Below are 27,354 nucleotides of genomic sequence, written 5' to 3' on the forward strand. Positions count from 1 at the left end.
ATACCTGCCCGCGAATACGCCGAAGAAATCGGAAATGCTGACGTTTTGCTCCACACAGTTTTGTCCTCTGCCTTCGAGTGGATACTGTGATCTTCGGTACGTGAAGACGGCACACTTTGATCTTTGCTACTTCAGAGCTAACTTACCATGCAACTTGCCATAGGGAGTAGCTTCAATTAACACCCGGATCTCTTTATATGGGCAAAGATGGCAACTTTGGATCCTTTTTGTAGACGAACTTCAGAGGTTTATGCCTGGTCCCTCCGGTCTCCAGCGCAATATCATCGCACCTCCGTCGACCTACTACACACGGTGACTAAACACCACTCATTTAATAGCAATGGTGAGATTAGCGATTAGCGAGTGATGTTTTCTGATTCAGTAATCGCGAAGACATCCTTCTCTGTTTAGTAATGTAAATAAATATGAGATTAAATCTATTGTATTTGAGGCCAAAGTTTTTTTCCCTTTTGGGCCTGATTTTGGGCATTTGGCATGTGACACGGATGTTTTTCCTTGAGTATAGGCTACAACAAGTGAGCAATGTCAAAATCAATTGGTTTGTAGATTTTTTTGGGTGTGGAAGGTTATGTGATTGCGTTATCAGTAGTTCTTGATTATGATTGGCTGAATCGTGTTCGATGCCGTTGTAAAACCCACCATAACCCCACACGTTTACCGCATTTCATTCTATATTACTGTCCCACCACAAATTGATACAAAAGTTAGAGTTGTTGCGTCTTGATGTTGCTGCATCTTGATGTTGCTTGGAAACCATTCTGATAGAGGAAATATATTTCTTAGGGGAAGAAGGATTATCTATGAATAAATCCTTACATTTCTTGTTGCTGTGCCTTTATTTTATGAAATTTTGCCAGATATGCGGAGTAACTATTTTAGAAAAGCAATAAGCCATTGGAGTATGTATGTTAATTATTTAACAATGGGTCTTTGCTTAGCTGACATTCAGGGTGCTAGCTATCTATCTATAAGTTGCAGGAACATCTGTCTGTCTGTGTGTTTGTGTGTGTGTCTCTGTTATTTGCATATCTCTCGAACCGATGGTCTGATTGATTTCAAACTTGACAAGTGGCTTGCTACGGGCACACGTTAGTGCCGTGCCAAGTTTGACTTTGTTTGGAGAAGTAATGCAAAAGATATTGTTAAATATATCGGTAAAAGAAGCACACGTTGGCTTTCTTCGCCCTACCGTAGCCACTGCCCCTCTCACACAGCACAGCTCAGGACCAGAGAGGATAAGTGGAGTTTTGGCAGCACTGAATCACGGGTTAAGATGCAAGATGTTTGGATGATTATCATGTCTGACTTCAACAATAAAGACTCCCTGTATGCAGTTTGCTTGCACAAAATAATTCTGCAGATTTTGCAACAACCCGCCAACAAACATGGGTATGTAGTGGCTATTCAAAAATACGCTTCGAATAGCCCAGGCTACTTTGGACTTGAGACTTTGAATAAACAAACGACAATTCCGACTGCAAGGTCCCGAATTGAAACGGTCGATAGGCTAATGGTCCCGAATTTAACGACGTTTCAGAAGACAGCTAGACAACAAGTGGCAGACAGTGACGTTATGCTATCATATATATAGTATAGTATAGTATAAGTATATATACTTTTTTGATCCTGTGAGGGAAATTTGGTCTCTGCATTTAACCCAATCGGTGAATTAGTGAAACACAAACAGCACACAGTGAACACACAGTGAGGTGAAGCACACACTAATCCCGGCGCAGTGAGCTGCCTGCTACAACAATGGCGCTCGGGGAGCAGTGAGGGGTTAGGTGCCTTGCTCAAGGGCACTTCAGCCGCGGCCCACTGGTTGGGGCTCGAACCGGCAACCCTCCGGCTACAAGTCCAGAGTGCTATCCAGTGTTTTTGAGTCACATCGTTGCAAATCTCACATGATGATGCATCTTTCTACAAAATGGTTTGTCTTCTATATTGTTAAGCTATTCAATAGGCTGAACATAGCCTTACATCAATGCTTTAGGTTTATGTCATTTCGATCAGCTACAGGCAACGGCAGACAGAGCGTGATGTCACTTATAGGCTTAGGTTAGCCTACCAGAGATTGAGTCACATCGTTGCAAATTTCAAACATTCAAGTCAAGTTTATTTATATAGCACATTTCATACACAGAGGTCATTCAATGTGCTTTACATAAACAAAACCAAACAATAATAACAAATAAAAGCATAGAAGGGCAATATAGTCAAAGAATAGTTAAAAGGTAAATAAAATAATTATCGAGGCAGATTCAGAATTTGTAACTCGGCACAGTTAGCAGAAAGCGTCTGAGAACAGTTTGGTCTTAAGTCTAGATTTAAAACTGGCTACAGTTGGGGCCTTTTTAATGTCATCCGAAAGTTGGTTCCACAGCTGAGCCGCATAGCAGCTAAAAGCTGCTTCACCATGTTTAGTTCTAACTGTAGGTTTTACTAGCAGGTTTTTCACCTGGAACCTGAGAGGACGAGAAGGTGTGTACTGCTGAAGCATGTCTGACAAGTATTTAGGTCCTGCTCCATTTACTGATTTATAAACAAGCAGCAGTGCTTTAAAGTCAATTCTGTGACTTACTGGAAGCCAGTGCAAGGACTTAAGAATTGGAGTAATGTGGTCAGTTCTTTTAGTTTTTGTTAGAGTCCTAGCTGCTGCATTTTGTATCACCTGAAGCTGTTTAATAGTCTTTTTAGGAAGGCCTGTGAACAGTCCATTGCAGTAATCAACCCTGCTGGAGATAAATGCATGAATGAGTTCTTCTAATCAGCCCTCTGAGTTTGACAATATTTTTGAGGTGGTAAAAAGCTGATTTAGTTATCGCTTTCATGTGGCTGTTGAAATTTAGATCACTGTCAATTAATACACCAAGATTTTTAACAGTATCCTTTGCCTTCAACCCTTTTGTGTCAAGGAGAGTGGCAACCCTAAGTCTTTCCTCATTTTTACCAAATATAATTACTTCAGTTTTTTCTTTGTTCAGCTGAAGAAAATTTTGAGACATCCAGGTGTTGATTTGTTCTATACACTGACACATAGATTATAGTTGTTTGGTGATAGAGCTAAGTAAATTTGTGTGTCATCTGCATAGCTATGATATGAAATCAAATTATTTTGAATGATTTGTCCAAGTGGGAGCATATAGAGGTTGAATAATAGTGGCCCCAAGATCGACCCCTGGGGAACACCACAGGTCAAGGACGTTGGTGTTGAGGTACAGTTTCCGATGGCAACAAAGAAGCTCCTTTCTTGTAGATATGATTTTAGCCAGCTGATTACTATGCCTGTAAATCCAACCCAGTGTTCTAGTCTGTGTAGTAAAATATTGTGATCAACAGTGTCAAATGCTGCATTAAGGTCCAGTAGCACTAGGACTGATGTTTTACCTGAATCTGTGTTGAGGCGTATGTCATTAAAAACTTTAATGAGAGTTTACAGAGAAGAGATCCTTCTAAACGGGGAGGGGGAGGACGAGGGGGTGGAGGTGCCCTTCGCTTCTTTGGTGCTAACGATCTTGGGCTAGTAAAACTCTGCATGGCTACTGGTAGCAATCATTGATGCATCATTCCACAAAATGGTTTGTCTTCAATATTAGGAATTTATTCAATAAGCTTAACAATAAACCTATAGCCTTAACTCAAAACAGCTGTTAGGCTTATGTCATTCTGATCTGTAGAAATGTCACATGCAACCATGCCTAAATTCTGCTTACTGCACATTAATTATAGGCTAATATAATAATATTCAGTATTCATTATTGAATGCTTAGCTGGAATGATGTTTTTCCCCTATTATCCTATCACATACCTGCGGGCATGTAATTGGGCTACGGGTTTTCTACAGGAATGACATGTTTCAATGGGCACTGCACTAGTTTAGTTGAATATAACAATGTGCAGTATAGCAGCAAGAAATCAATAATAATCAATTTCAACCTTGCAATGTTTTGGAATGCTTGCTTTTTGGAGGTGAAAAAAAAAAAACATGTCAATATGCAGGGACACTGGAAGTAGTGGTGCTGAGGGGGCTGCTCCCCCTATTTGCGAGGAGTGAGGCAAAACTAGTTTACTAAATTAATCGATTTTTGAAGCTTTTTTTACTTTTTAACATTTTCCTAGGCGCCAACAACTGAAAGAATCCTAAAGAACAGTAACAGTCGGTAATGGTGGTAGACTAGATACGAGTCAAAAAATAATTTCAGATTTGTCAGTGTTCTTCTAGTACAGTCTAATGACTGGTGCGCAGCTTGTATGGGATAGAGCGAGAAAGTGCGCGCAGCTTGTTTGGGATAGAGGGAGAGAGGGCGCGCAGGTTTTATGGTAGTGGGCGTCTGGTTGTAGCTTATGCTACTAATTGATATGAAAGACATATGGTTATGGATATAAACTGATATTGAATAAGAAAGGAAAACGGCAACGTGGAATACTCTCCTGTTGCTGTCAGCAGATGAGAAGGACATGAGTGCTACTGATGTGATGGTCAGTCACGGCTTCCTCTAGGCTCACAGGTTGGTGAAGGAGAATGCTTCAGCTGGCTAGTTAACTCATTGAATGGCAAAAAACGTAATATTATGTTTTTCCTTCCCATGCGTTGAGTGCCAAAAAGGTAATATTACGTTTTTAGCTTTTTTTTTAAATTACGAAACTAGACACTCTAACACACCTTATATGTGATTTTGGGAACTCTGTGATAAATGGAAATTAAATATATGACGATTGAAAACTCATGAAAACACACAATCTGGACATTTTATCTGGACATTTTATCATAACTCTGTTGCCGCTTTGGGTCGAATCAGTGACGCATGCACGTCAGGTCAAAACCAGGCCATTTTCTGTGGGTCTATCACTAGGTGGCAGTCTCGCCAGGTCTCGCTGATCACTTCCCGGAAAGTTTACACAAGTAAGTAACAGGCAACACTTCATATTTCATGAAAGACGTTATATCTCCATTTCTAGAAAAAAAACAGCGATTTTGATGAAAACTAGCCACTGTTTAGTTTGGGATTTCTCAGGAACAGAGGCATGTAGAAATACACGGTTTGCACCCACCGAGAGCTTAAAGTCTCACCTTTTAATAGAGCCATTGTATGTGTTCATAGCTATAACACAGAATATGCTGTACAAAAATCATCAACAATGGTCTAGATTGCTGGCACTCTAGGACAAAGCTCCCGAAAACAGCTTGGCATTCAGTGAGTTAAGATGAGCACAGTGAGTCTATGCTTTTGTGTGAAGGAACACCAGAAAAGAAAGCAGAAATTTCCTTGGCAGACCTTTACAAAATGTGACAGCCATGTAAAAAATCATAAATAAGACCAACACCAATACACACATGGGACACCATTGTCCACAGATTTAGTTTGAGAACTGCTGCCTCCACTCACTGTCAGCTAATACACTAAAATGGGATTTTAACAGTACCATATGCTGTCCACACAAAATGTAATGGCTGTTTATTAAAATGTAATGGCTGAGGGTATTATAAACTCTTTTTTTTTTTGTCCCCACATGATGGTTCAGTATTTTTGCTGCAAATACAATATGTTGTGCCAATATTGACAATACCTACAGCATATAAACCTGGAGAAGGATAAGAAAAAATGGCATGTTAGGTAGCAAGTAGGAACCAGAAAATCTATATAGGAATAGTTCAATAATGAATAATTTAATGTACAAAAGTTCAATGTCATACCATGTTTCCCTCATAGATACACTTAGTTGTCATAGTTGGGGGCCTAGCAGCGAAGCTGCGAAGGCACCCATTGAGTTACTAGCTTTTCCTATTATTACACTTCCGCCATTGGAGTCTATGGCAGTCCATAGAACGCATGGCTAAAAAGTGCTGAAATTTGGCAGAAAGTTTCGGGACACTCCACTGACCACTCACGCTCATTTACGGATCTCGAAACCCAGCCGTCTAGCGCCACTAGGGTTGCAAAGGGGCTGAAAATTTAGGAAGTAGGCTAACATCTCGGTGACACTTTGAGTTAACATAGCAAATCTTGATACCATTAGTCAGGACACTGTCCCAATTACTCAGCAATTTTCATGGATATACATTGAACACACTAGCGCCACCACCAGTTCAATGCTGCACTTGCATTCATGCGCATGATCCTTGACTCCTTTGTCTGTTTTTCACAATTGAGGTAGTGTCTGAATCCTTGGACCATCCCGAGTTCATCGACCCCTATCTCGTCACTTTGCGCCATATTGGACCTCCACCATATTGAATTTGGTCCAAACTCTACGGAAAGTTTCAGCGGTCACAAATTTCATTTGATTTTCACGGAACTTGGCGGAGATGATCTTCAGACCGAGCCGCGCAAAAGATACTTTTTCAAATTCCACTTTATTGGCCCATGACAGCCAATCAAATATGGCGATGAAGCCACCAAACAGGAAGTGGGCTAACATATCGGCTATGCTTTAATGTATGTAAGTCCAAACTTGGTACAGGGACTTGGTATCTGATTGTGAGGACGCACTAGGAAATTGGCATCATTTGGCCTCTATAGGGGGCACTGCAATACAGGAAGTGAGCTTGTATCTCAGCAACGCTTTGATGTACAAAGTCCAAACTTGGTATAAGGACCTGTTACCTTATTGTGATGACGCACTAGGAAATTGGCATCATTTGGCCTCTATAGGCGGTGCTGCAATACAGGAAGTGAGCTCCTATCTTAGCAGCGCTTTGATGTATGAAGTCCAAACTTGGTACAGGGACTTGGAACCTGATTGTGAGGACACAGTAGGACATTGGCATCATTTGGCCTCTATGGGGGTGCTGTAATACAGGAAGTGGGCTCATATCTCAGCAACGCTTCATTGTATGAAGTCCAAACTTGATACATGGACATATTAGCTGATTGTGAGGACATGCAAGGAAAGTGGTCTCATTTGGCCTCTAGGGGTGCTGTAATAAAGAAAGTGAGCTCACATCTCAGCAACACTTTGGTGTATGAAGTCCAAACTTGGTAGAGGGACATGGTAGCTGATTGTGAGAATGCACAAGGACATTGGTGTAATTTGGCTTCTTGCTGTGAGTGCTTGCTCATGCCATGGCAACGCCATTCCTGCTATAGCGCACTGCTTGGCCCCCGCATTGCTGCTTGCAGCTATATTTGACATTGTAATATCTCTACTTCATTCTTGCTCCTGTGGAACTCTATGTAATTGAAATAAAATAGTACAACATTGATAATCTGTACACTAAATGTCCATACTTTTTTTTTTTTTTTATGCCTTTAATGAGATAGGATAGTGGAGATTGACAGGAAGTGAGTGGGAGAGAGAGTTGGGGTGGGATCCGGAAAGGACCACGGGGCGGGAATCGTACAGTGCAGGTGTCCCAGCCAGTCGCGCCACTGCTGGGGCCTAAATGTCCATACTTTGAGCTAGATAGATTTTCCTTTTTATTTTTTTTTAGAAGTTCCTACTAGCTAACCCACATACCATTTTAATCTTTTGAAAATGGCTGAGAAATTCAACACTCCCTTGTTTCATTCTTAAAATCTCTGTGCCCATTATATTTGAAGAACTGAAATATTGAACATTAACAAAAATTGTTTTTAAAGAAGAAATAATGATATTGAATGCACTGTATGCTCACTGTGTGCTGAGTGTGTTTCACTAATTCACGGATTGGGATAAATGCAGAGACCAACTTTCCCTTACGGGATCAAAAGAGTATATATACTAGGGGTGTAACAGTTCATGTATTCGTATTGAACCGAAACGGTACGGGCATCACGGTTCGGTGCATAAATTTACACGGAGAATACACGGTATAAAAATACATAAAACTCGTGTGCAGATTAATTAATGTCATGCGCAATTACTGTTAAGTAGCGAGAGGGACGGGAGCGACACCTAACGCTAATCTGTAGCCTCGCCTTAGCTGTGAAGCTCTGATTGGCGCCTATAGTTTTTTTTGTCAGGTGGTTGGTCGAGTCAGTCAGTCAGAGATAGCAGCACTAAGGTGGCGACACACATTAGAGGATCCGCTGGTCTCTTCGGAAGTTTGAGAACTTCAGTTACAGTAGTACAGGCGAAAGAGTGGTGGATAAGATGAAACTGTGTGTCGGCGTTGTTCAGCAGTTGTTTAGGGTATGTGAGTGGAATATATGCTACACATATTCGAAGCAATCACCCAGATGATGTAGGGCTACCAATCACTGAAACGAGAAAAAAAAAACTTCCCCTGCGCTTCACCAGCCTTTGGATACACATACAAATAGGGCCAAAACCTATGGCTTAAATTAAATGATTTCGTAATGACATAAAGCTATGTAAATCGCGTGGTAATTACCTTTATGTTGGGGTAACTTGTAACTTCTCACATGAGGAGCTGGTAGTGTTAAGTGCATAGACAGTAAGTGTCAACGCTAACCAGGCTAATAAACAAACCATGCTACGGTGAGTTAACGTTGAAGGGCAAAGTCATGTGACTTCTAGTTGTAGTCTGTTTATGAAATGAAAGGAGCAATTTTGTTTTTTTAAAAGATGGCAAAATAGTGTGATATTTTCACAGTTAGTAGGCTAGATTATTACTGTACACACACTGAAAAATATTGAGGCAAATTGTAGACCCTTCCATATACAACTAAACACAGATGTTGAAGGTCTTGCTTAAGTGGATTTTTAAAAATCATTATTCTATGTAATTTGCACTTTCAGAAATAAGAGATGCTGTAGGCCTATTTTAAGTTTTATAGCTGATTGTCTTATTTTGTTTACAACTTACAGATGGAGTCTGGGTACTTATTGTACTGTTTAGCCTGCATCTTACACACTTCAGGCTGTTGCAGATAGCTCAGGGAAGAGACTGTATGACACTAGGTAGTACAGCCTGATACATGCACAATAAAAAAAATAGCTTTCTGCATTTTTGGTTTTGCTTTTCCCTCCATTGTACCGAACTCGTACTGAACCGTGATGTCCGAACCGAGGTATGAACCGAACCGTGACTTCTGTGTACCGTTACACCCCTAATATATACGTATAATTTTACTTACACTCACACACCCACAAACACTGACACATGTAGTTGACTGCCAAATAATGGCAGAATTGTGCTTGCAACACAAATAGACAAATATTTGAGAGTTGCCGAAGTATACTTTGTTTCTTTGGTTACACTTTACTTGACAGTGTCGACATAAGAGTGACATGACACGGTCATGAACGTGCCATAAACAAGTCATAAATGTTTGACATAACGCTTTTGTTATTAAGCGACATTCGGTTTTTGTCATAACAGGTTAGGGTTAGGTTTACGGTTAGGGTTAGGTTTAGAGCAAAGATTCTAGAACAGAGCAAGATGGATTACTGGCAGGAGAATACATTGGATATGTTGAAGTACGTTCTATGACTATGGGCGCCATTTTAGTAAGCTCAGGTTTCGTCACAGGCGCTGGCTACCGTAGGAATCCTATGGCGCTGATCCTAAAATGTTAACAATATTTGTTCTGTAAAGCTGTGTGTTGAAATTACGAGAAACCCAATAGACCACACCATGTCTAGACCAGTTAAATATATTGTATGAAGACAATGTCAAATTATTTCCGAGGGTAAATTAGGCTAGGGCACTGACATCTGTCCATCGTCCACCAAAACTAAGTTCAATAGGCCTATAGCCAATGTTGGAGATAACGCGTTACTGTAATTTCGTTACTTTATTGGGAAACAAAGTAGTCTAAAGGTAAATTTAAATTTCAGTAATTTGTTACAGTTACTGAATAACTGTAACGTCCATTCCTGCATTAGGTCTACTCACAATATCTGTCTATAGCCTATTAACTTATTGTCTCCATGATTGCTTATTTAAAATATGGATTAGCCTTGATAGCCTAGGCTACATTATTTCATAGAGATATCCGTAGTGCAGAGCTCGCATTCTCTCCCTGCACCTCTCTCCCTCAAACGGGTTCAGCCTGCATCTCCCCTAAGCAAATCAAAACGGTGGCTTGTGCAATAACTTTTCATGCGGACTTCAACTGGCGCGGTGTAGCCTACACAACTTTGTTCAAAATTGATGCATTCAAGTTGACTTTGCAAAGTTAGTATTATAGCCTATTTATCACAACGTTGTCAATCACAAAGTTATTCAAACGGCTAAGGAATTAACTGTAGGTTAAAATTGTGGAGGTCGAAGAGAAAGCACCTGTTTGACATAGGCCTAATTGTAGCCACGGGCGGGCCTGGACGGGCCTAGGCCCGTCTACTTGTCAGTCTTACCCATCCTATCAGAGGGCTTTCTTTCGTTTACGCTCACCATCTTAAAAAGACGCGCAAGTCAACACTGCGCTGAAAGCTTAAGAATCAGTCAAATCGCGAACAGCCACAGCTCCGTTTAATTGTCAGGTGTGATGAAATGTCATAAACGTTGCATGCCTATGGAAAGGTTTTGTGGTAGGATTGTCCAATGGTCAAGCTGTTACTTCAATTTGTTTTTTAATTTATGCGACGCACCGATGCTGGATTCATCAGTTTTGCTCAAGTTTAAAACGTTTAGCCGACTGAGTAATTTGTCATTTTCGTTCTATAAGTTCCACTTTTCATGTCATGAATGTAACATGCCTATGATAAGGTGATACGGCTTTGCAGTTGTACAATATGGTCAATCTATTGTCTCAACTGAGATTCATGTGACGCGCGCACTGATGCTGGGTTTATGCACTTGGCCTAGAACAAGAACATTTTGGAGAGGGAATGAGAGAATGAACGCACGCAATAAACACTTTTTAATTAAACGTAGGCCTAATTTACAAAGACATCGTAAAACACTGAAAGTTAATATTTCAGTTATTTCGCTCTCAAGCTCAGTCGCTTGCTGCCCTCTTTTGAGCTTGCGAGAGGCTGAAGCAGTCATGTACACATTTGCACAATTGTTGCCGCGACACAGCCTACGAATTTTAATAAAAAGTAAATAATGCTTAATTAAATAAAGGCATGTGCTTACACAGCCTATAAGTCAATAAAAGACCCCGGTCATAATTTGAGGATTTGCAGTAAATGAGTATAGGCCTAAATAATAGGACTACAGCTAATTTTTCAATTATAACATATCATTGCACAAATTAAGTTCAACGGTTAGATTTATCTGGACGTGTTTGAAGTTGGCTGCAGCCTGTAAATAGGCTAATGATTTTTGAAAACGAACTTCTGTGGTCATATGCATTTTACATAGGCAAGCAAGACAATTTAGGATTTTTTGACTACATGGAAACGATACAAATTAGTGTATTACTATGCTAGGTCGAGGTTCTCCCAAGTGCTATTGCGCCACACATTGTAGTTTTCCTGTTTATTCGCTTGGAAAATCGCCACGTTTCATGTTGTGTGACTTTACACATTTTTATCAACTACTCGTGCAACTGTATTTAGGTAGGGAAAACGTGGATGTTTTTAATTACTGCTATCTTCCACATTGGGTGGCGTGTTCCTTTAATGAAAGAGGATGAGTGATGAGTCGGGTTGAGTTAAGTAAGCTATGCACTTCCCACAACTTCAATATTTGACAACATATCATTAATCAAGTCAAGTCGGCTTTTATTGTCAATTTCTTTACATGCACTGGTCATACAAAGAATTGAAATTTCGTTTCTTACTTTCCCATGCAGACATAGACATGCTTTAAATACAGACGTATTCCAGAGGGCAGGAGGCTGAACAGTTCGTGTGCAGGGTGGGTTGTATCCTTGACAATCATTAGTGCTTTGCGGGTGAGGCGGGTGGTGTAAATGTCCTGCAGGGAGGGGAGTGGTGCTCCAATGATCCTCTTAGCGGTGTTAACAGTGCGCTGGAGGGTCTTCCTGTTCTGATCTGTGCAGCTTCCGCCCCACACTGTGATGCTGCTGGAGACGATGCTCTCGATGGTCCCTCTGTAGAATGTAGTCATGACAGGAGGCGTGGCACTTGCCTTCTTCAATTTGCGCAAGAAGTAGAGGCGCTGCTGGGCTTTCTTCGCCAGTGATGCTGTGTTGGTGGTCCAGGAGAGGTCGTCGCTGATGTGCACCCCCAGAAATTTTGTGCTGCTCACTCTCTCCACAGCATCTCCGTCGATGGACAGTGGTGGCAGTTGTTTGTGGCCTCTCTGAAAGTTGACAACAATCTCCTTGGTCTTGCTGACATTTAGCAGGAGGTTGTTGTCTTTGCACCATTTAGCCAGCAGGTCTACTTCTTCTCTGTAGTGAGCCTCATCGCCCTTAGTGATGAGGCCCACCAGTGTTGTGTCGTCCGCAAACTTCACCAGATGGTTGGAGCTGTGAGTGGTTGTACAGTCATGTGTTAGCAGTGTGAAGAGCAGGGGGCTGAGCACACACCCTTGAGGGGCCCCCGTGCTCAGGGTCAGAGTGCTTGAGGTGTTGTCCCCGACACGTACTGCTTGTGGTCTCTGCAACAGGAAATCCAACAGCCAGTTGCAGAGGGAGGTACTGAATCCTAGCTTGTCCAGTTTGCTGATGAGTTGTTGTGGTATTATGGTATTGAATGCTGAACTGAAGTCTATGAACAGCATTCTCACATATGAGTCTTTATTGTCTAAGTGGGTGAGGGCTGGATGGAGGGCAGAGCAGATTGCATCCTCCGTGGATCGTTTGGCTCGGTATGCAAACTGGAAGGGGTCCAGGGTGGGGGGTAGGGTGGCTTTGATGTGTGACATGACTAGCCGTTCGAAGCACTTCATGATTATGGGCGTGAGTGCTACAGGACGGTAGTCATTGAAGCATGATGGTGATGATTTCTTTGGCACGGGTATGATGGTGGCAGTTTTGAAAAGTGATGGGATGACTGCTTGCTCCAGAGAGGTGTTGAAAATGTCTGTAAAAACATCCTTCAGCTCTTCTGCACAGTCCTTCAACACTCGTCCTGGTATGTTGTCTGGGCCTGCTGCTTTGCGTGGGTTAATGGTGGCTAGTGTCCTCTTCACGCTGGCAGAGGACAGGTACAGGGGTTGGTCGTGGGGGGGAGGTGGGGTTTTCTGTGGGTGAGTGTCATTTTGTGCTTCAAAACGGGCGAAAAAACCGTCTGAAACTGTCTGAAAACTGAGGTCATTTAGCAGAGAGGTGTTGTTCTCACAGCTCCGTGGCGCAGGCTTGTAGTCAGTGATGGCCTGTATGCCCTGCCATAGGCTCTGTGCATCTCTGCTGTCTTTGAAGTGTGTTGTTATTTTGTCTGTGTAATCCTTTTTTGCCTTCCTGATGCCCTGGGACAGGTTAGCCCTCGCTGTTCTTAGGCCAGCTACATCTCCAGCTCTGAAGGCTTTGTCTCTGGCCCTCAGCAGTCTGTGGACGTCTCCTGTCAGCCATGGCTTCTGGTTGGCCCGAGTGGTGATGTGTTTTATTTCTGTAACATCATCGATGCATTTGGTGATGTAGGAGGTCACAGTGTCTGTGTATTCCTCAATGTCAATGTGGTTGTTGTGGGTGGCAGCTGTTTTGAAGATATCCCAGTCTGTTGTTTCAAAGCAGTCCTGAAGTTGTGAGACGGCCCCCTCCGGCCACATTCTCACCTCCTTCAGAACCGGTTTGGTGACTTTTGCTCTTTGTCTGTATCGGGGCAGCAGCAGGATGCTAATGTGGTCTGATTGCCCGATGTGGGGGAGGGGTTTGGCTTTGTAGGCTTCTTTCTGTGGGGTGTAAACAAGGTCCAGGGTGTTTTGTCCTCTTGTTGGGAAGTTTACATGTTGGTGAAATTTTGGTAGTACAGTTTTGAGATTGGCGTGATTGAAGTCTCCAGCGATGATTGTGAAGGCATCCGGGTGTTCACTTTGTTGTTCACTGACGGCCCGATACAGCTCATTCAGTGCCATGCTCCTGTCACTGTTTTTGTTGCTGGGGGGGATGTACACCGCGACCAGCAGAATCGCGGTGAATTCCCTGGGGAGGTAGAATGGTCGGCACTTAATTATCATAAACTCCGCCAGTGGAGAGCAGTGTCTGTGTACTACCGTAGCGTCTCGGCACCAAGCATCATGTGTGTAAACACAAACTCCTCCACCACGTCTTTTGTCTGCTAGGGCTCGGTCAGCTCGATAGCACGTTAGCTGCTCCAGGTGTATAGCAGAGTCGGGGATGTTATCGTTGAGCCATGATTCAGTGATAACAGTCACGCAGCAGTTACTCACTGTCTTGTTTGCTGATCTTAGCAACCGAATGTCGTCCATCTTATTGTCCAGTGATCTTACGTTTGCCAGGAATATGGATGGTATTGCTGGGCGAGTTCGGTTGGCTGCTAGCCTTGTTCCGACGCCAGCTCGCTTGCCTCTCTTCCTTGTCCTGGCACACCGCTTGCGGTGACGCCGGCCAGGTGAAGCAGACGGGTCCGTTGTTGTGGTAGGCAGGCGAAGTATTCCCAGTTCAGCCAGCGTCTCTGTTTTTATGTCCAAAACATCGATACTGTTGTTTTCCTCCCGTATCTGCAACAGTTGCTGTCGGCTGTACATGCGTTCCGACGTAGTTTCATGCGATAAACATTCCGAAAAACACATTTTAACAACAAAAAAACACTGCACGTTCAGGAGAAGCAAGGAGTCGCTGCATCTACATGCGCCACTCAACCGGAAGTGGCGCAAGTTAATGGTACTTCAAATAGGTGTTATTTTAAATAGATTGCTGATGGGCTATACATCTTGGTGAATGTCTGTTAACAACTTATTGCAGTCATCGTGAAGCGCGTATCTCGTTTTATATGTGTTCCCAATTATATCATGTTTCTATAGTGCAACATGTTATTTTACTGTGTTTTTACGAGAGTTGCACCGATATGGAATTTTAGGGCCGATAACGATAACCAATATTCCGATACGATAACGGATAATATTACTCTTGCTGGGGACAGCATTTAATAAGCATCAATTAATTGCAGTAATTTTACCTACCACCAATGATGGACAGAACTCATAGGCCTATGTGTGGCTCCTTTAAGTGAACCTGACGTCGGTGAATTGCGAGTGAGTGGCCAGCAACAGTGTATGAATCATTTTCATATCTATGGAGCAAACGCTCAACACAGATAAACGCAGATAAGCTGGGAAAAAGCTATAGCGACCACATCAGAATTTGTGAGGGGAAACTTGTGTTTAGTTTCAACTCCCGTAACTGAATAAAGCTGCAACTCCTCGGACTGTATCTTACAGTGGGCATCGCTTTCAAATGACCACTTCATTCGCGCATTACGCGGCGTGAAGCTGCGTGAAGCTTTCGTACCACTTTCAGCCACTGTGAGTCGCTCTACCACTGTACATCGCTCTGCCTGCGGTCCCTTCTGAAAAAGCAGGATCAGGATATAATTGTTGCCGAGAGTAATCCCAGCCTACGAATTCAATAACAAAATAAATCATGCATAATTAAACATTACCTCGATTTAGGCTACTTGGGTATGGCTTAAGGCTTGACTACACGGTGGTAACGAAAATCGAAATTTGCTGTCTACATTATTGTCAGTGTTGGGGTAAACGCAACTACGCAAATCAAAACAGTGGTGTGATAATTGAGCCAGTAGAGAAATAACTGTTCAGAATTAATCTGTAGCCTTGGGTAGGCTTCTGCAGAAAACAATGTTGTTGCCGATTTAATACTATCTGGCGACGTTTTTAACAGGCTACGCAATAGAGGCTTAGACAACTATGACCCACGTTTTGGTTTCGTAAATTAATTTGCCCTACTTCTTGACTGCAATGTAGTCAATTGACTGCTTGACATGTCATTTTTATTTTTCTGTACAATAAACAAATACAGCTGCTTTATGCCGCAGAATTACATTCATATTTGGAACTTACATAGTCCAATGCATCGTTCCACTACGTTAGTGTTTCCCAAAACCATAGTAGCAACAAACGTTCGCAACCACTATCGTAAAGTTGTGTAGTTACAACTACACCTCTCGACCTGTGGTAGAATGCTAGAAGCATAGTTCCAGGGATCTTCATGTCAAAGACGTGACTGACGCCAGTTATTTGTTTGCAAATGAATAATTATAAATATATTTAGGTTTCTAATTGATATTTACACTTCTAACCACCATACATCCATATTTTAAAATGCCCAAGGCAGAAAATACATAAATTAAAAGTCAATTTGCAGCCATGTGCACGTAAGTAAAAGTCACACACTTGCAGATAATAATAAGGTGGTGCGCACTTTTTGACGAGTCAGCTGAGAATATGTAGCCTTTGATTTTCATGGAGGGGGGGGGGGGGGTCCTTGTTAGTTTACGCAAACCAAGCCAAGAAGGCTGATTCTGATTTTGATAATATGATCTGCACAAAAGATAAACTTAGGTAAACAACGATGTCAATATTGTTGTCAACGTCTTAACCCAGATTCGAACTCTTGGACAGGGGACTGGTAACTGCTGTGCAACGGCGGCTGTCATCTGCCGGCCTTAACGCACTGCGCCACTGCAATGTAATCAATTGACTGCTTGACAGGTTATTTTTATTTTTCTGTACAATACACAAATACATCTGCTTTATGCCGCAGAATTATGCACTTGGATAGCCTATAGAACGGGCACATTTTGGAGAGAACGCACGCAAGAATCTGTAGGCTATTTGTAGCTGGTTACCAGCAAACAATGTTTAATGCATTAACTCAAGACGTCAAACATTTTCTAAACAATACAAACAGAAAGGATGCAGCAGGCAGCACATGTAGAAGAGTCATTTCCAGTGGAAGAATAAAAATGCTGAATGAAGCCCAAATTTATGAAGGCATATCTGGCAAGTTGTTATTTTTTGAAGACGTAAATGGTTGGGCTATAGGCCTAGTTTGCAAGAAGGAGACATAAAGCGTGAGCATGCCACACTATCCACAGCTGTGGTAGCGGGGGTAGGAGGATTACTGTTAGCGCAGGATTTAAATAAAATTCTTCAACAGAAGGCCTGCCTCGAATGCAGGCTTGTGGTTTGCGCAGCCTACAGTAAGTAGGTCTAGTGAGTTAGGAGTCCTCTAGACTTCTTTTCAGATATCTCAGAGGTGGAAAGTTGCGTTCGTTGGGGGCAGGGCCGGGTTAACAATTCATAGACCCTTGGGAACAAATGTCTGATGGCCCCCCTGCCCCCCAGCCAACGTGAATCGGGCGGTCAGTTAATAGGCCTATCGTGAAGATTTGTATTGCCTTTTAAGGCACGAGCGCATCTGTGAGGCCAAGCCTCACCAAGTAGCCCGTTTGTTTACAACTAGCATTACATTTAATTAAACTGCTTATAGGCTATGCCGAAATAGTTTCAACATTTTGAATATCAGTGTCAGGTGAATTAGGAAATGCCTTATGGCTGAAAGCTGCTTGGGATCCCCCCTGTCAAGCAATAACCATACAAAAAGTTAAAAACAGATGACATGATGCGCATCACTGACATACTGCGCAAATAATATAGCCTAGATATTCCAATATATTCGAATACATGTGTTTATTTTAGAGGGGATATTCGAACGTCATTTTTGAGCAATTTTGACAGCCCTAGTCCACTTTAGGCTACGCCAATCGTCTATTAACACCTTCCACTAACCCCGGTGAGTGGGGGTCGCTATAATGCGTGTGAAATAGCACCATTGAGTAGCCTATGCGAAATAGCCTTAAAATCGTTCCGGTGTTGTGTGCCTTCTGGTTTCACCACCTACTGGTTTCCTTGCGCGTGCATGCGCTGCAGCAGTTGTCAGACATTCACAAACAAGTTGTTTTAGGCGGTTTGAAGTCGCTTTTCATATGCCATGACCGCTCGGCTACATTACAGCCACTCGGACAAAAGACATGTAAAAAATATATGTTTTGAAAACTAGCATTAAACTGGATTCGATCCCGCAAAAGCAACACACGCGTGACTCTCTCCATCCTGATTCCCTACTCTTTGAGCCAACTAATATGTTACGCGAATCAATTAACTATTGTAGGCTACCATTAATTAATAATGTAGGCAACACCCAGGTAACATGTTGTCCAGGCTATCTGAAACAAGGGGTTGCCTCTCATCTACAACAACTGTTGGGCTGCTACAGTCGTCAGTGCACTGTGCACAGTAGGCCTATGCTACTCTTTGTGGTTGATCAACTAAAAATAAAAGATGTATTTGGTGATGACGTTATTGTAGGCCTAGTAGACCTAAATTCTGAGAAATTAAATGGTACGAGAAACGATCTACATAGCGCACCAGACCGCGATGTCTTCAAGGGTTGAATGAAGGGAGTTTGCAAAAATTAGTGTATTTTTCAAGTCAATAAACATTCTTAATTTTCGAATGTCTTTGTCAGGGAACATCTGACTTTTAAAAACCATAGGCCTGGTAGTCGCTCAGACAAGGAGTTATAAGATAAAGGCAAAACCATTTGTGTCACCTAATGCAGTTCAGTGAATTAGCAAGATACCATCAGAAGGCAACAATCATAAAGCACAGTGCGCGCGCGCTCTCTCCCCTGCGCATAAAGCTGTCTGTTATAGACGTTCTATGAGGTACCAGTGTTTAGCTGTGTCACAAAACAATAAGCTTTGTCAGACTACTTTTAAAATGATATTCAGGGCTATATACATTTTAAACATTCGGGGCTGAAGACCCCCGACAAAGCCTTGCGTTAATTCTTCAGGTGGGAAGTGTCAGGAATTTTCATACGAAAGACGCTCTCATTGGTGGTTAGTATATGAAGTAGGGAATTGACAGCAACATATCCAATCACATTATGAGAGATGCTGAATTTAACATAAACTGCGATGTTTGATTTTAAATGAATGTAAATTTAGCCGGGACTGTAAGCTGTCACACGTGGGTGCTCGATGTTTTCAGTGGGTGCCCGAGAGACGGAGCATCCACGGTATCGGCGCCTATGACAAGCGTATCTCGCGGTTGCATCCATTACAAACAAACATGCAATGTGAACGTCTGGGATTGGGAAGAGCACTAAATGCTCTACTGAATAAGCACGAAGTCAAACCTTTAAATGAAAAACACTCTTTAATAATCAAAAAAATAAACCGCTAATGAAGTAAACTTGTGACCATCAAAAATCGTTTATCGCCTGTAACTCCGTGATAACAGGACGTAACAGGAAGGCATTTGGCTGAGCAACGGAGGTTAATATGCTCTATATTTTGTCCAAATGATGTCTGTCTATCATCGTTGCACTCGGAGAAAACCAGAATGTTTCATTTGTCCTGCTTTTCTTCTACGGCTGCAAACGGGATTCACTCGCAGTTAACCAAATATTTCTTTATTAGGTCAGGGCAGGCATATTTCTGGCTATTAAATTATTTCTAAACCAGTCTGCTAAAGTTTGTAGTGAAGTCTGTGTAGGGTTTTCCAGGCTCCATTTCTTTTTACGAGACACTCTGCTCACTTGAGCCATCTACCGGTTGTTTGGGTCGTTGCAGCTTCACACTGGGAAAATACAAATTAAAGTCGTGTGATACCGCGTGATCCCACGCGCGGACCGCGAGTGAAGCTGGCCAAGTCGAAGCACTGCCCACTGTATGTCCATCTACTTTGTTGCGCACAACCTGCTGCAGCAGAAATGAAAGTGTTAGCAGAAAAATATTTTTCAAATCCATAACAATATAAATGTTTTAAATGTGAAAATTGTGATACTAATTAATAAGAGGTGTTGTTCTGACTTAAATCTTAACAAAATCTTAAATCTTAAGTCTTGTCTGTTTGTCTCCCCTCAAGTTACCAACTAATGTGTGGAATGCTGCTGGAAAGGCCCTGAGTGACAGATAGACATGCTGACCAGAGTTAAGTCATCCCATAAGATGGGGCCTGCCTCTATGAGGTTAAACAAGGCCAAATATTTTACAGGTAAGTCTGTATTTCCCTTTTAATATATGTGCAGTCATTATGTCCTATTATTGTGTGTTAGAACATTGTAACAGTTGGATAAAGGATCCACTGGCACTATAACGTTGGCCACTAGATAGAGCTGTACTCTGTTTTAAGTTTGTCAATGAGTGATGGCTGGCAAGCTTCTCCTGGAGAGATGGCCGAGGCGAATCCAACAGAATCTGACAGCCTTCATTGTAGTAGAACGCTTCAGTTGCACACCCTGTGTAGGTCGGCTATTACAGTCTCAGATTGCATGTGATGTACAGTTAGGTCCATAAATACTTGGACAATGACACAATGTTTGTAATTTTGTCTCTGTACATCACCAAAATGGCTGAAACGAAGCACTTAAGTTGTTGTTGAAGTGTAGACAAAAATATTGCATGATCCTTTTAGTCAAGTCAAGTCAAGTTTTATTTTTAAAGCGCATTTAACATGCACAGAGTGCAACCCAAAGCGCTCCACAAACAAGACACATAACAAAAAGACGAAAGATGCCGGATGGAGTGGCGTAGTCGCCAGCGTACCCGTGACATCAAGACATGACAAATGCATTTAAAAAATAACAAACACAAAAGATGCCGGACGGACTTTAGGAATATATATTGTCACCTCGTTTTTGTGTCTCAAAACTAATTGGACAGTTGACGGACAAGCAGTTCCATTGCCAAATGTGGCCTGTTACCTTGTTATTTCATGACAAATTGAACAGATAAAAGGTCTTTATTCCAGGTGTTTGCATTTGCAATTAAGTACATTCTTTAAAATAAGGAATGCACTGGTGAGCTCAGCAACACCAAAAGGCATGGAAGACAACTAAGATGTAGAACATTCTTGGAGAGGAGGGTATATCATTATCAAAGTCAACAGCCAAGAAACACCTGCATACGTACAAATACAAAGGTTTACAACAAGGTTCAAATCACTAGTATCACGCAAGAACAGGGAGGCCAGATTAGAATGTATGAAACAAAAAAAGGTATCCCTAGTTCTGGAGGACAGTTTAATCCAAGGTTAATTTATAGAATGATGGAAAGAGAAAAAGTATGGAGAAGGAAAGCAACTGTTCATGATCCAAAGCATACCTCACCACCTGTCAAACTACTGAGGTAGTTATGGCATGGGCATGTCTTGCTGCTAATAGAACAGGGTCACTGGTGTTTATTTAGGATTGAACTGCTGATAAATGTAGGAGGATGAATTCTAATGTGTGCTGTATGGCTACATTCTCTGTTAAGATTCAGCCAAATGCTGTTGGATTAAAGTGCAGATGGATAATGACCCATAACATACCACAAAAGTAACCGAAAAGTTTCTCAAGGCAAAGCATTGATTGAGCAGCAATTGAGCATTATTTTTTACTTACCTAACACAAAACTAAAGGCTAAAATTAAACAAGTAGCAGTAAAGCAGTAAAGGCCTTGCAAAGCATATCGCAGGAGAAGACCTCTTTGTTTGGTATTGTCTATTTGTTCCAGGCTTCGTGCTTCCATGCAATATTTTTGTTCAACCCCTTGAATTAAAGCTGAGTGGTGGAGTCAAAATAATAATAATTTAAAAAAAAACTGTCATTATCCAAATACTTGGACCTAACTTGTTAGACATTTTTAAATCTGAACTTTGTACAGAGATTTGCTTAGTGCTTATTTGTGATGTGGATGAAAGCAATAAAAAATGTTTGACACTGTGCTAAAACAGTCAAGACTTTGTATTTTGTCTCATCACCTTGAATATAAATCTGTTTGTAGTATTTTACTTTGCTGCTTTAAATGAAATCGGATACCACCAAAGTCACATGATTCCTACCAGACACACATACGCACACACACATGTAGACCCACTCTACAGTTGTCACGCCCAGACACTGCTATGGTGCACATAATTGGAATTCCTTCTTGTCCTCTTTAGAAGTCCCAGCATTGTGTTCTTACTGCACCAAAATCCTCTTCTGTAACTGTTGAGAAAGTCCATTCACTCAAGGCCTTACAGGCACATAATGCAGATCCTGCTCTATTACACCTGGGAGGCATAGTGTCACAGTGAGCCACTTTAGTCATCTTTAATGATATACATTTCAAAGGGAGGCAGGAGCCAGCCGCTTACACAAAAGGCTGAACTATGCTTGTGGTATTCAAGAAATTAAGACACAATATCCCATCCAAGAGATGAGGAGTATCTAGAGTAATGTTAGGTGAACCAGGAGTATTTGGGCAGGTGGAGGGAGAACAGGAGATAAGGGATACGGATGGAGTTGGTGATGGTGGTGGGGATCCATGGAAGTCACATTGGAATTCTAGAATGTGAGATGAGACCAAAAGGTAAACTTGTCCAAGGTCCAGTTTTAGAGCAGACACTGAACCCAGACATGTACATCATGACATGCAGTAACTCTTCTCTCAGAAGATGTTCAGTTTAATGTTGTGTCAAACTGGAGAAGCAAGGAGAAAGTGTTAGGCTCGCAGTCCTGGCAGCATCCATCTCCAGGGATCCACATGGGTCGGGAGTTCACAAGTCTGACTGTAAATATTTAAGCATTAGAGTGGCCCTTCAACAATACAGCCATATTAGTCAGGGCCTTGATAACATGGTGCCATGCATTTTGCCCACTGTCGTGTGTGTGTGTGTGTGTGGGGGGGGGGGGGGGTTGCTGTTTACATTCTTTAAAAGTTGCTGGTTGATTTTGCATGGAGATATGTCACAGCTGTGTTTGCACGTGGTTTGTTGCACAAAATTCTTACTGAACTGTTGTACTAGACTATGACAAGCATCCACCTACATTGCATTTGTCTTTTGCCAAGGGCTGTTGTATGATGAGCATCAGCTTGTTCCATCTGTCTTACACAATAGCCTATCATATGACCTACTTAGAATGGCTTTTTTTTTGGTGACACCCAGTTATTCCAGGGGCAAACAGGCAGGCAGTAGAAGCTCTTGTGCTGGATGAGGCATTTGTATTACCACAACAGCCAAGTGTTGCCTTCAGAAATAGTGTGTCTGTTGACACTCAATGCACGCAAACATTAGTGTCTCCCTTAGGAGATTCTAAAGTGATGTATTGTGTTGATGTTAAACAAACAATCTTGTGACTTTTTTGTGTTAATGTAGAGGTCACTTTGAACACTGCATGCTTGCTCATAGCACTTGCGGAGTTCTTATGGTACACCTCCTGAGGTTAAACAAATGCGTATCTCTGTGGACACAGTGAGACCATAAGGATAGCCATTTGCTTTTGTCAAGCATTGAGGTATTATATATGTATGAGTCTAATGGGCTGCTTGCTATAGAAGGTAAAGGCTGAGAAAGAAACACTGGTTGCCCAGCTGTATAATCTCACCATCTCGACCCGCAACCTGCAGACATCCAGGACTGGAGAGGCCTCAATTTGGCCTCATTTAAGCCTGTTAGGAAATGTGTTTGGAAATGAGTGGCAGAAGTCCATATGGTAAACTGACAGAAAGTAGACAGTTTTCAACAAATACGTAGTGAACAATTAACACACTACTTTTTGCAAACCCATTGATTAGTTTCAGGAGAAATGGTTAAAACACTATAAACATACAAGAAAGATACATACATGATAAAAGGAAAACACTAACTTTGCTCTATGCTCCACTCCACCTCTCCAACTGAGTAGAGTTGTGTGGTGCTGCTGAAGACTGAGCTGATGTTTGTCCTCTGGTTATTATTCAGCTGAGCTGACCCATGCAGACCCACACAAGGCATTTAAGGCATCACGGTATCCACGATGTGGGCACAACCCCGTTGCAGGCTATTCACTCGTTTGCTGATGCAACCTTCTAATCAAACATGGTTAATGAATAAATAAAGAATGGATTCACCAGCATCACTTGACTGTCTCTTATTAAATTTGCCTTTTAATTTCAGTTTTGCCCTTTGTCTTGTGTATCCTCTCTTTGTGATGGCTCAAGGTATTTATGCACCACTGCAAATAGCACAAAAACAATTGGTCAAAAATGGGGACCATTATAAGACAAGGATAACTTTGTAAACCAGTTTTGACCAGTCCAATAACACATATAGGTTGGAAATGAATGAAGCCAATCAAATTAATAGAGCCTCACACCATCTTTATGCCATCTAAAATTGAGTTGTCAAGTGTACAAATAGGTCAACAATACTGGGACCATGGGGAGAGATCTCGCCGAGAGGAGACTAGGGAGTTGATTGGGGTGCATGTCTCACTCACTAACTAACTAAAGAAGGATGCAAATGGATGGTGGAGTTTACCAGTGGCTGTGCCTGGTAAGTAGATGATCTATAATTATATTTGGGGGCCAAGCAGCGAAGCTGCGAGGCAACCTTTAGTGTTTGTTAGTTTTCTTATTGGGGGCCAAGCAGAGAAGCTGCGAGGCAACCCATAGTGTTTCTATGTTTTCTTATTATTATTATTCTGTCATGGAAGTCAATGGCAGCCCATAAAAAGTTGTGAAATTTTGCACACTGATTCGGGACAGTCCAATAATTAATTTCACCAAGTTGAATTTCCCCTGGGGATCAATTAAGTATCTATCTATCTATCTATCTATCTATCTATCTATCTAAGTTTTATGCCGGCACCTCAAGCACTCTAGCGCCACCAACAGGCCTAATTTGGACATTCATTCACACATGTAACTTCTGGCCCATTGGCCCGTTTTTGTAAAATGAGATATCGTTGGAATCCGTGGACTAAGCCGAGTTCAACGTACTGCATGTCGTCAATTTCCGCCATGACGGATCTTCCACCATATTGGATTTCATCAAAAACACTTAAAAGTTTTCACAGGTCACAAAGTTCATCCGATTTTCACGAAACTTGGCTCAGATGTTCTTCGGACCATAACTCACAAACGCATTGCTTTTTGGACCCATATGCAAAACAGGTCACCTGTCACATCCAATCGAATTTGGCAGTGAGGCCGCCAAACAGGAAGTGAACTCAGATGTCGTCAAGGCTTTCACATATCAAAACCAAACTCAGTACATGGGCTCAGGACCCAATTAGGAGGAGGCACAATAAATTAGATGACTTTTGACCAATAGGTGGCGCTATAATAAGCAAAATTACGTTTTGGCCTGTAACAGGTGATGTGTTTGGAATTAAAACATATTAGTGATGTCTATTAATACTTTGGGAGGTCCTTAAGCTGACTGATGGCAATTTGTGACGTCGGCATAGTTAATCCTACCGCCATATTGGATTTCATCAAAAACACTAAAACGTTTTCACAGGTCACAAAGTTCATCCAATTTTCACGAAACTTGGCTCAGACGATCTTCAGACTATAACTGACAAACGCATTGCTTTTTTGGACCCATATGCAAAACAGGTCACCTGTCACATCCAATCGAATTTGGCAGTGAAGCTGCCAAACAGGAAGTGAACTCAGATGTCATCAAGGCTTTCACGTATCAAAACCAAACTCAGTACATGGGCTTAGGATCCAATTAGGAGGAGGCTCAATAAATTTGATGACTTTTGACAACTATGGGGGCGCTATAATCACAGGAAGTAGGCTCCTATCTCAGCAATGGTTTTACATGTCAAAACCAAACTTGGTACATGGACTTGGGACCCCAACCTGAAGATGCACAATAAATTTGGTGTCTTTTGACCACTAGGGGGGGGCGCTATAATCACAGCAAGTAGTCTCATATCTCAGCAATGATTTCATATATAGAAACCAAACTTGGTGTATGGACTTGTGGCGGAATTCTGAGGACACACAATACATTTGGTGACCTTCAACCACTAGGGGGGCGCTAGAGATACAGGAAGTAAGCTCATATCTCAGCAACGCTTTCATGTATCAAAACCAAACTTGGTATATGTACTTGGGACCCCACGGTGAGGACGCACAATACATTTGGTGTACTTTGACCACTAGGGGCGCTATAATTAGCAAGACTTTCTCGTATCAACACCAAACTTGGTACGTGGACTCATGAACACATCCTGAGGACCTACAATACATTTAGTAACGTTTGAACACTAGGGGCGCTATAATTAACAACACTTTCACCTATCAAAACCAAACTTGGTATGTGGACTTGGAGCACATCCCAAGGACACACAATCAATTTGTTGTGCTTTGACCTCTAGTGGTACTATAATCACAGGAAGTAGGGTCATATTTCAGCAATACTTTCACATATAGAAACCAAATTTAGTATATGGACTTGGGACCCTATTTTGAGGACACACAATAAATTTACCAACTTTCGACCACTAGAGGCATTGTAGTTAGCAACACTTTCTCATATTGACACCAAACGCACAGTAAATGTAGTGATGTTTGACTATTAGGGACAGGGCCATATTAACCAATGGATTTTCAATGAGACAGATACAATGACAGAACTTGGAGTTTGGAGAAATGGGAAGCAGAGGACTAATACAATGACAGAACTTTGAGTTTGGAGAAATCAGAAGCAGAGGACAGATACAATGACAGAACTTTGAGTTTGGAGAAATGGAAAGCATTGGATGTTCCCAGTCAGGACAGAAAGCAACAAGTGGGTGCATGATGTGAGAGAGGATAGATGATACAATTATTATTGTCATAAACAGAAGTAAATGACTGATTTATTGTCATCTGTCAATAGCTTGTAATATGTTAAGGTTTTAGTCAAGCTATAGGCTATAGGGGGGCGCATCAGACATTTGTGCTCAGGTGTCTATGATCTGTTAATCCAGTACTGACTAGGGACGCCATAATTCAGTATCCTGATGGCTTGTGGATAGAAACTGTCACAATGTCAACAACCATTAATTCCATGACAACTCATGCTTAAACTGCTTGGCCCCCACATTGCTGCTTGCAGCTACATTTATTGGGGGCCAAGCAGCGAAGCTGCGAAGGCACCCATTGTGTTTCTATGATTTCTTATTATTGGGGGCCAAGCAGCGAAACTGCGAAGGCACCCATTGTGTTTCTATGATTTCTTTTTGGGGGCCAAGCAGCGAAGCTGCGAAGGCACCCATTGAGTTACTAGCTTTTCCTATTATTATTCCTCTGCCATTAGAGTCTATGGCAGCCCATAGAACGCCTGGCTAAAAAGTGCAGATTTTTTGGCAGAAAGTTTCGGGACACTCCACTGACCATTCACACTCATTTACGGACCTCTAAACCCAGCCATCTAGCGCCACCAACAGGTCAAAATCTGGCCAAAAATTGAACCGCTGTGTCTAAAGTTATGAAATTTGGCACACTGATTCAGCACTGTCCCATGATCACTCTCACCAATTTCCAGAACTCTATGCCCAACACTCTAGCGCCACCAATGGGTCGAACCTGGATTGCATTCACGCATGTGACCATTGAACGGTGCGTCCGATTTTCACATTCCGTTGGAATCCCTGGACCGACCTAAGTTCAATGACCCCATTATGTCACTTTCTGCCATATTGGACCTCCGCCATATTGGATTTAGTCCAAACTCTACAAAAAGTTTCAGCGGTTACAGGAAGTGGGCTAACATACAGGAAGTGGGCTAACATCTCGGCTACGCTTTAATGT

General features: G+C 42.0%; 1 protein-coding gene and 1 long non-coding RNA gene across 3 annotated transcripts in view; one reads left to right on the plus strand and one right to left on the minus strand.

Annotated features, from left to right (window-relative positions):
• pspc1 (paraspeckle component 1) overlaps nucleotides 1-23,572 on the plus strand; it is a 66,830-nt gene extending 43,258 nt beyond the window's left edge. Inside the window, exons 7-8 of one of the 2 annotated variants that reach the window (XR_006026717.1) lie at nucleotides 19,682-19,810; nucleotides 23,525-23,572. Coding sequence is in view for 1 of the 2 variants with exons in the window: in XM_042080140.1 (XP_041936074.1) it covers nucleotides 19,682-19,732 (51 nt within the window). In the remaining variant the exon portion in view is untranslated. Of the gene's footprint in view, nucleotides 1-19,681; nucleotides 21,524-23,524 lie in introns of those variants that run through there. The other variant, XM_042080140.1, reaches the window with a different exon arrangement.
• LOC121698231 lies at nucleotides 5,876-27,033 on the minus strand. The gene is made up of 2 exons (XR_006026723.1): nucleotides 26,959-27,033; nucleotides 5,876-5,925 (listed from the first exon to the last, which is right to left on the minus strand). It is a non-coding gene; the product is annotated as an uncharacterized LOC121698231 (long non-coding RNA).
• Nucleotides 27,034-27,354: the final 321 nt, after the last annotated feature.

The sequence above is a fragment of the Alosa sapidissima genome, chromosome 23, assembly GCF_018492685.1.
Source record: "Alosa sapidissima isolate fAloSap1 chromosome 23, fAloSap1.pri, whole genome shotgun sequence".
In the NCBI taxonomy this organism is placed as follows: Eukaryota; Metazoa; Chordata; class Actinopteri; order Clupeiformes; family Clupeidae; genus Alosa; species Alosa sapidissima.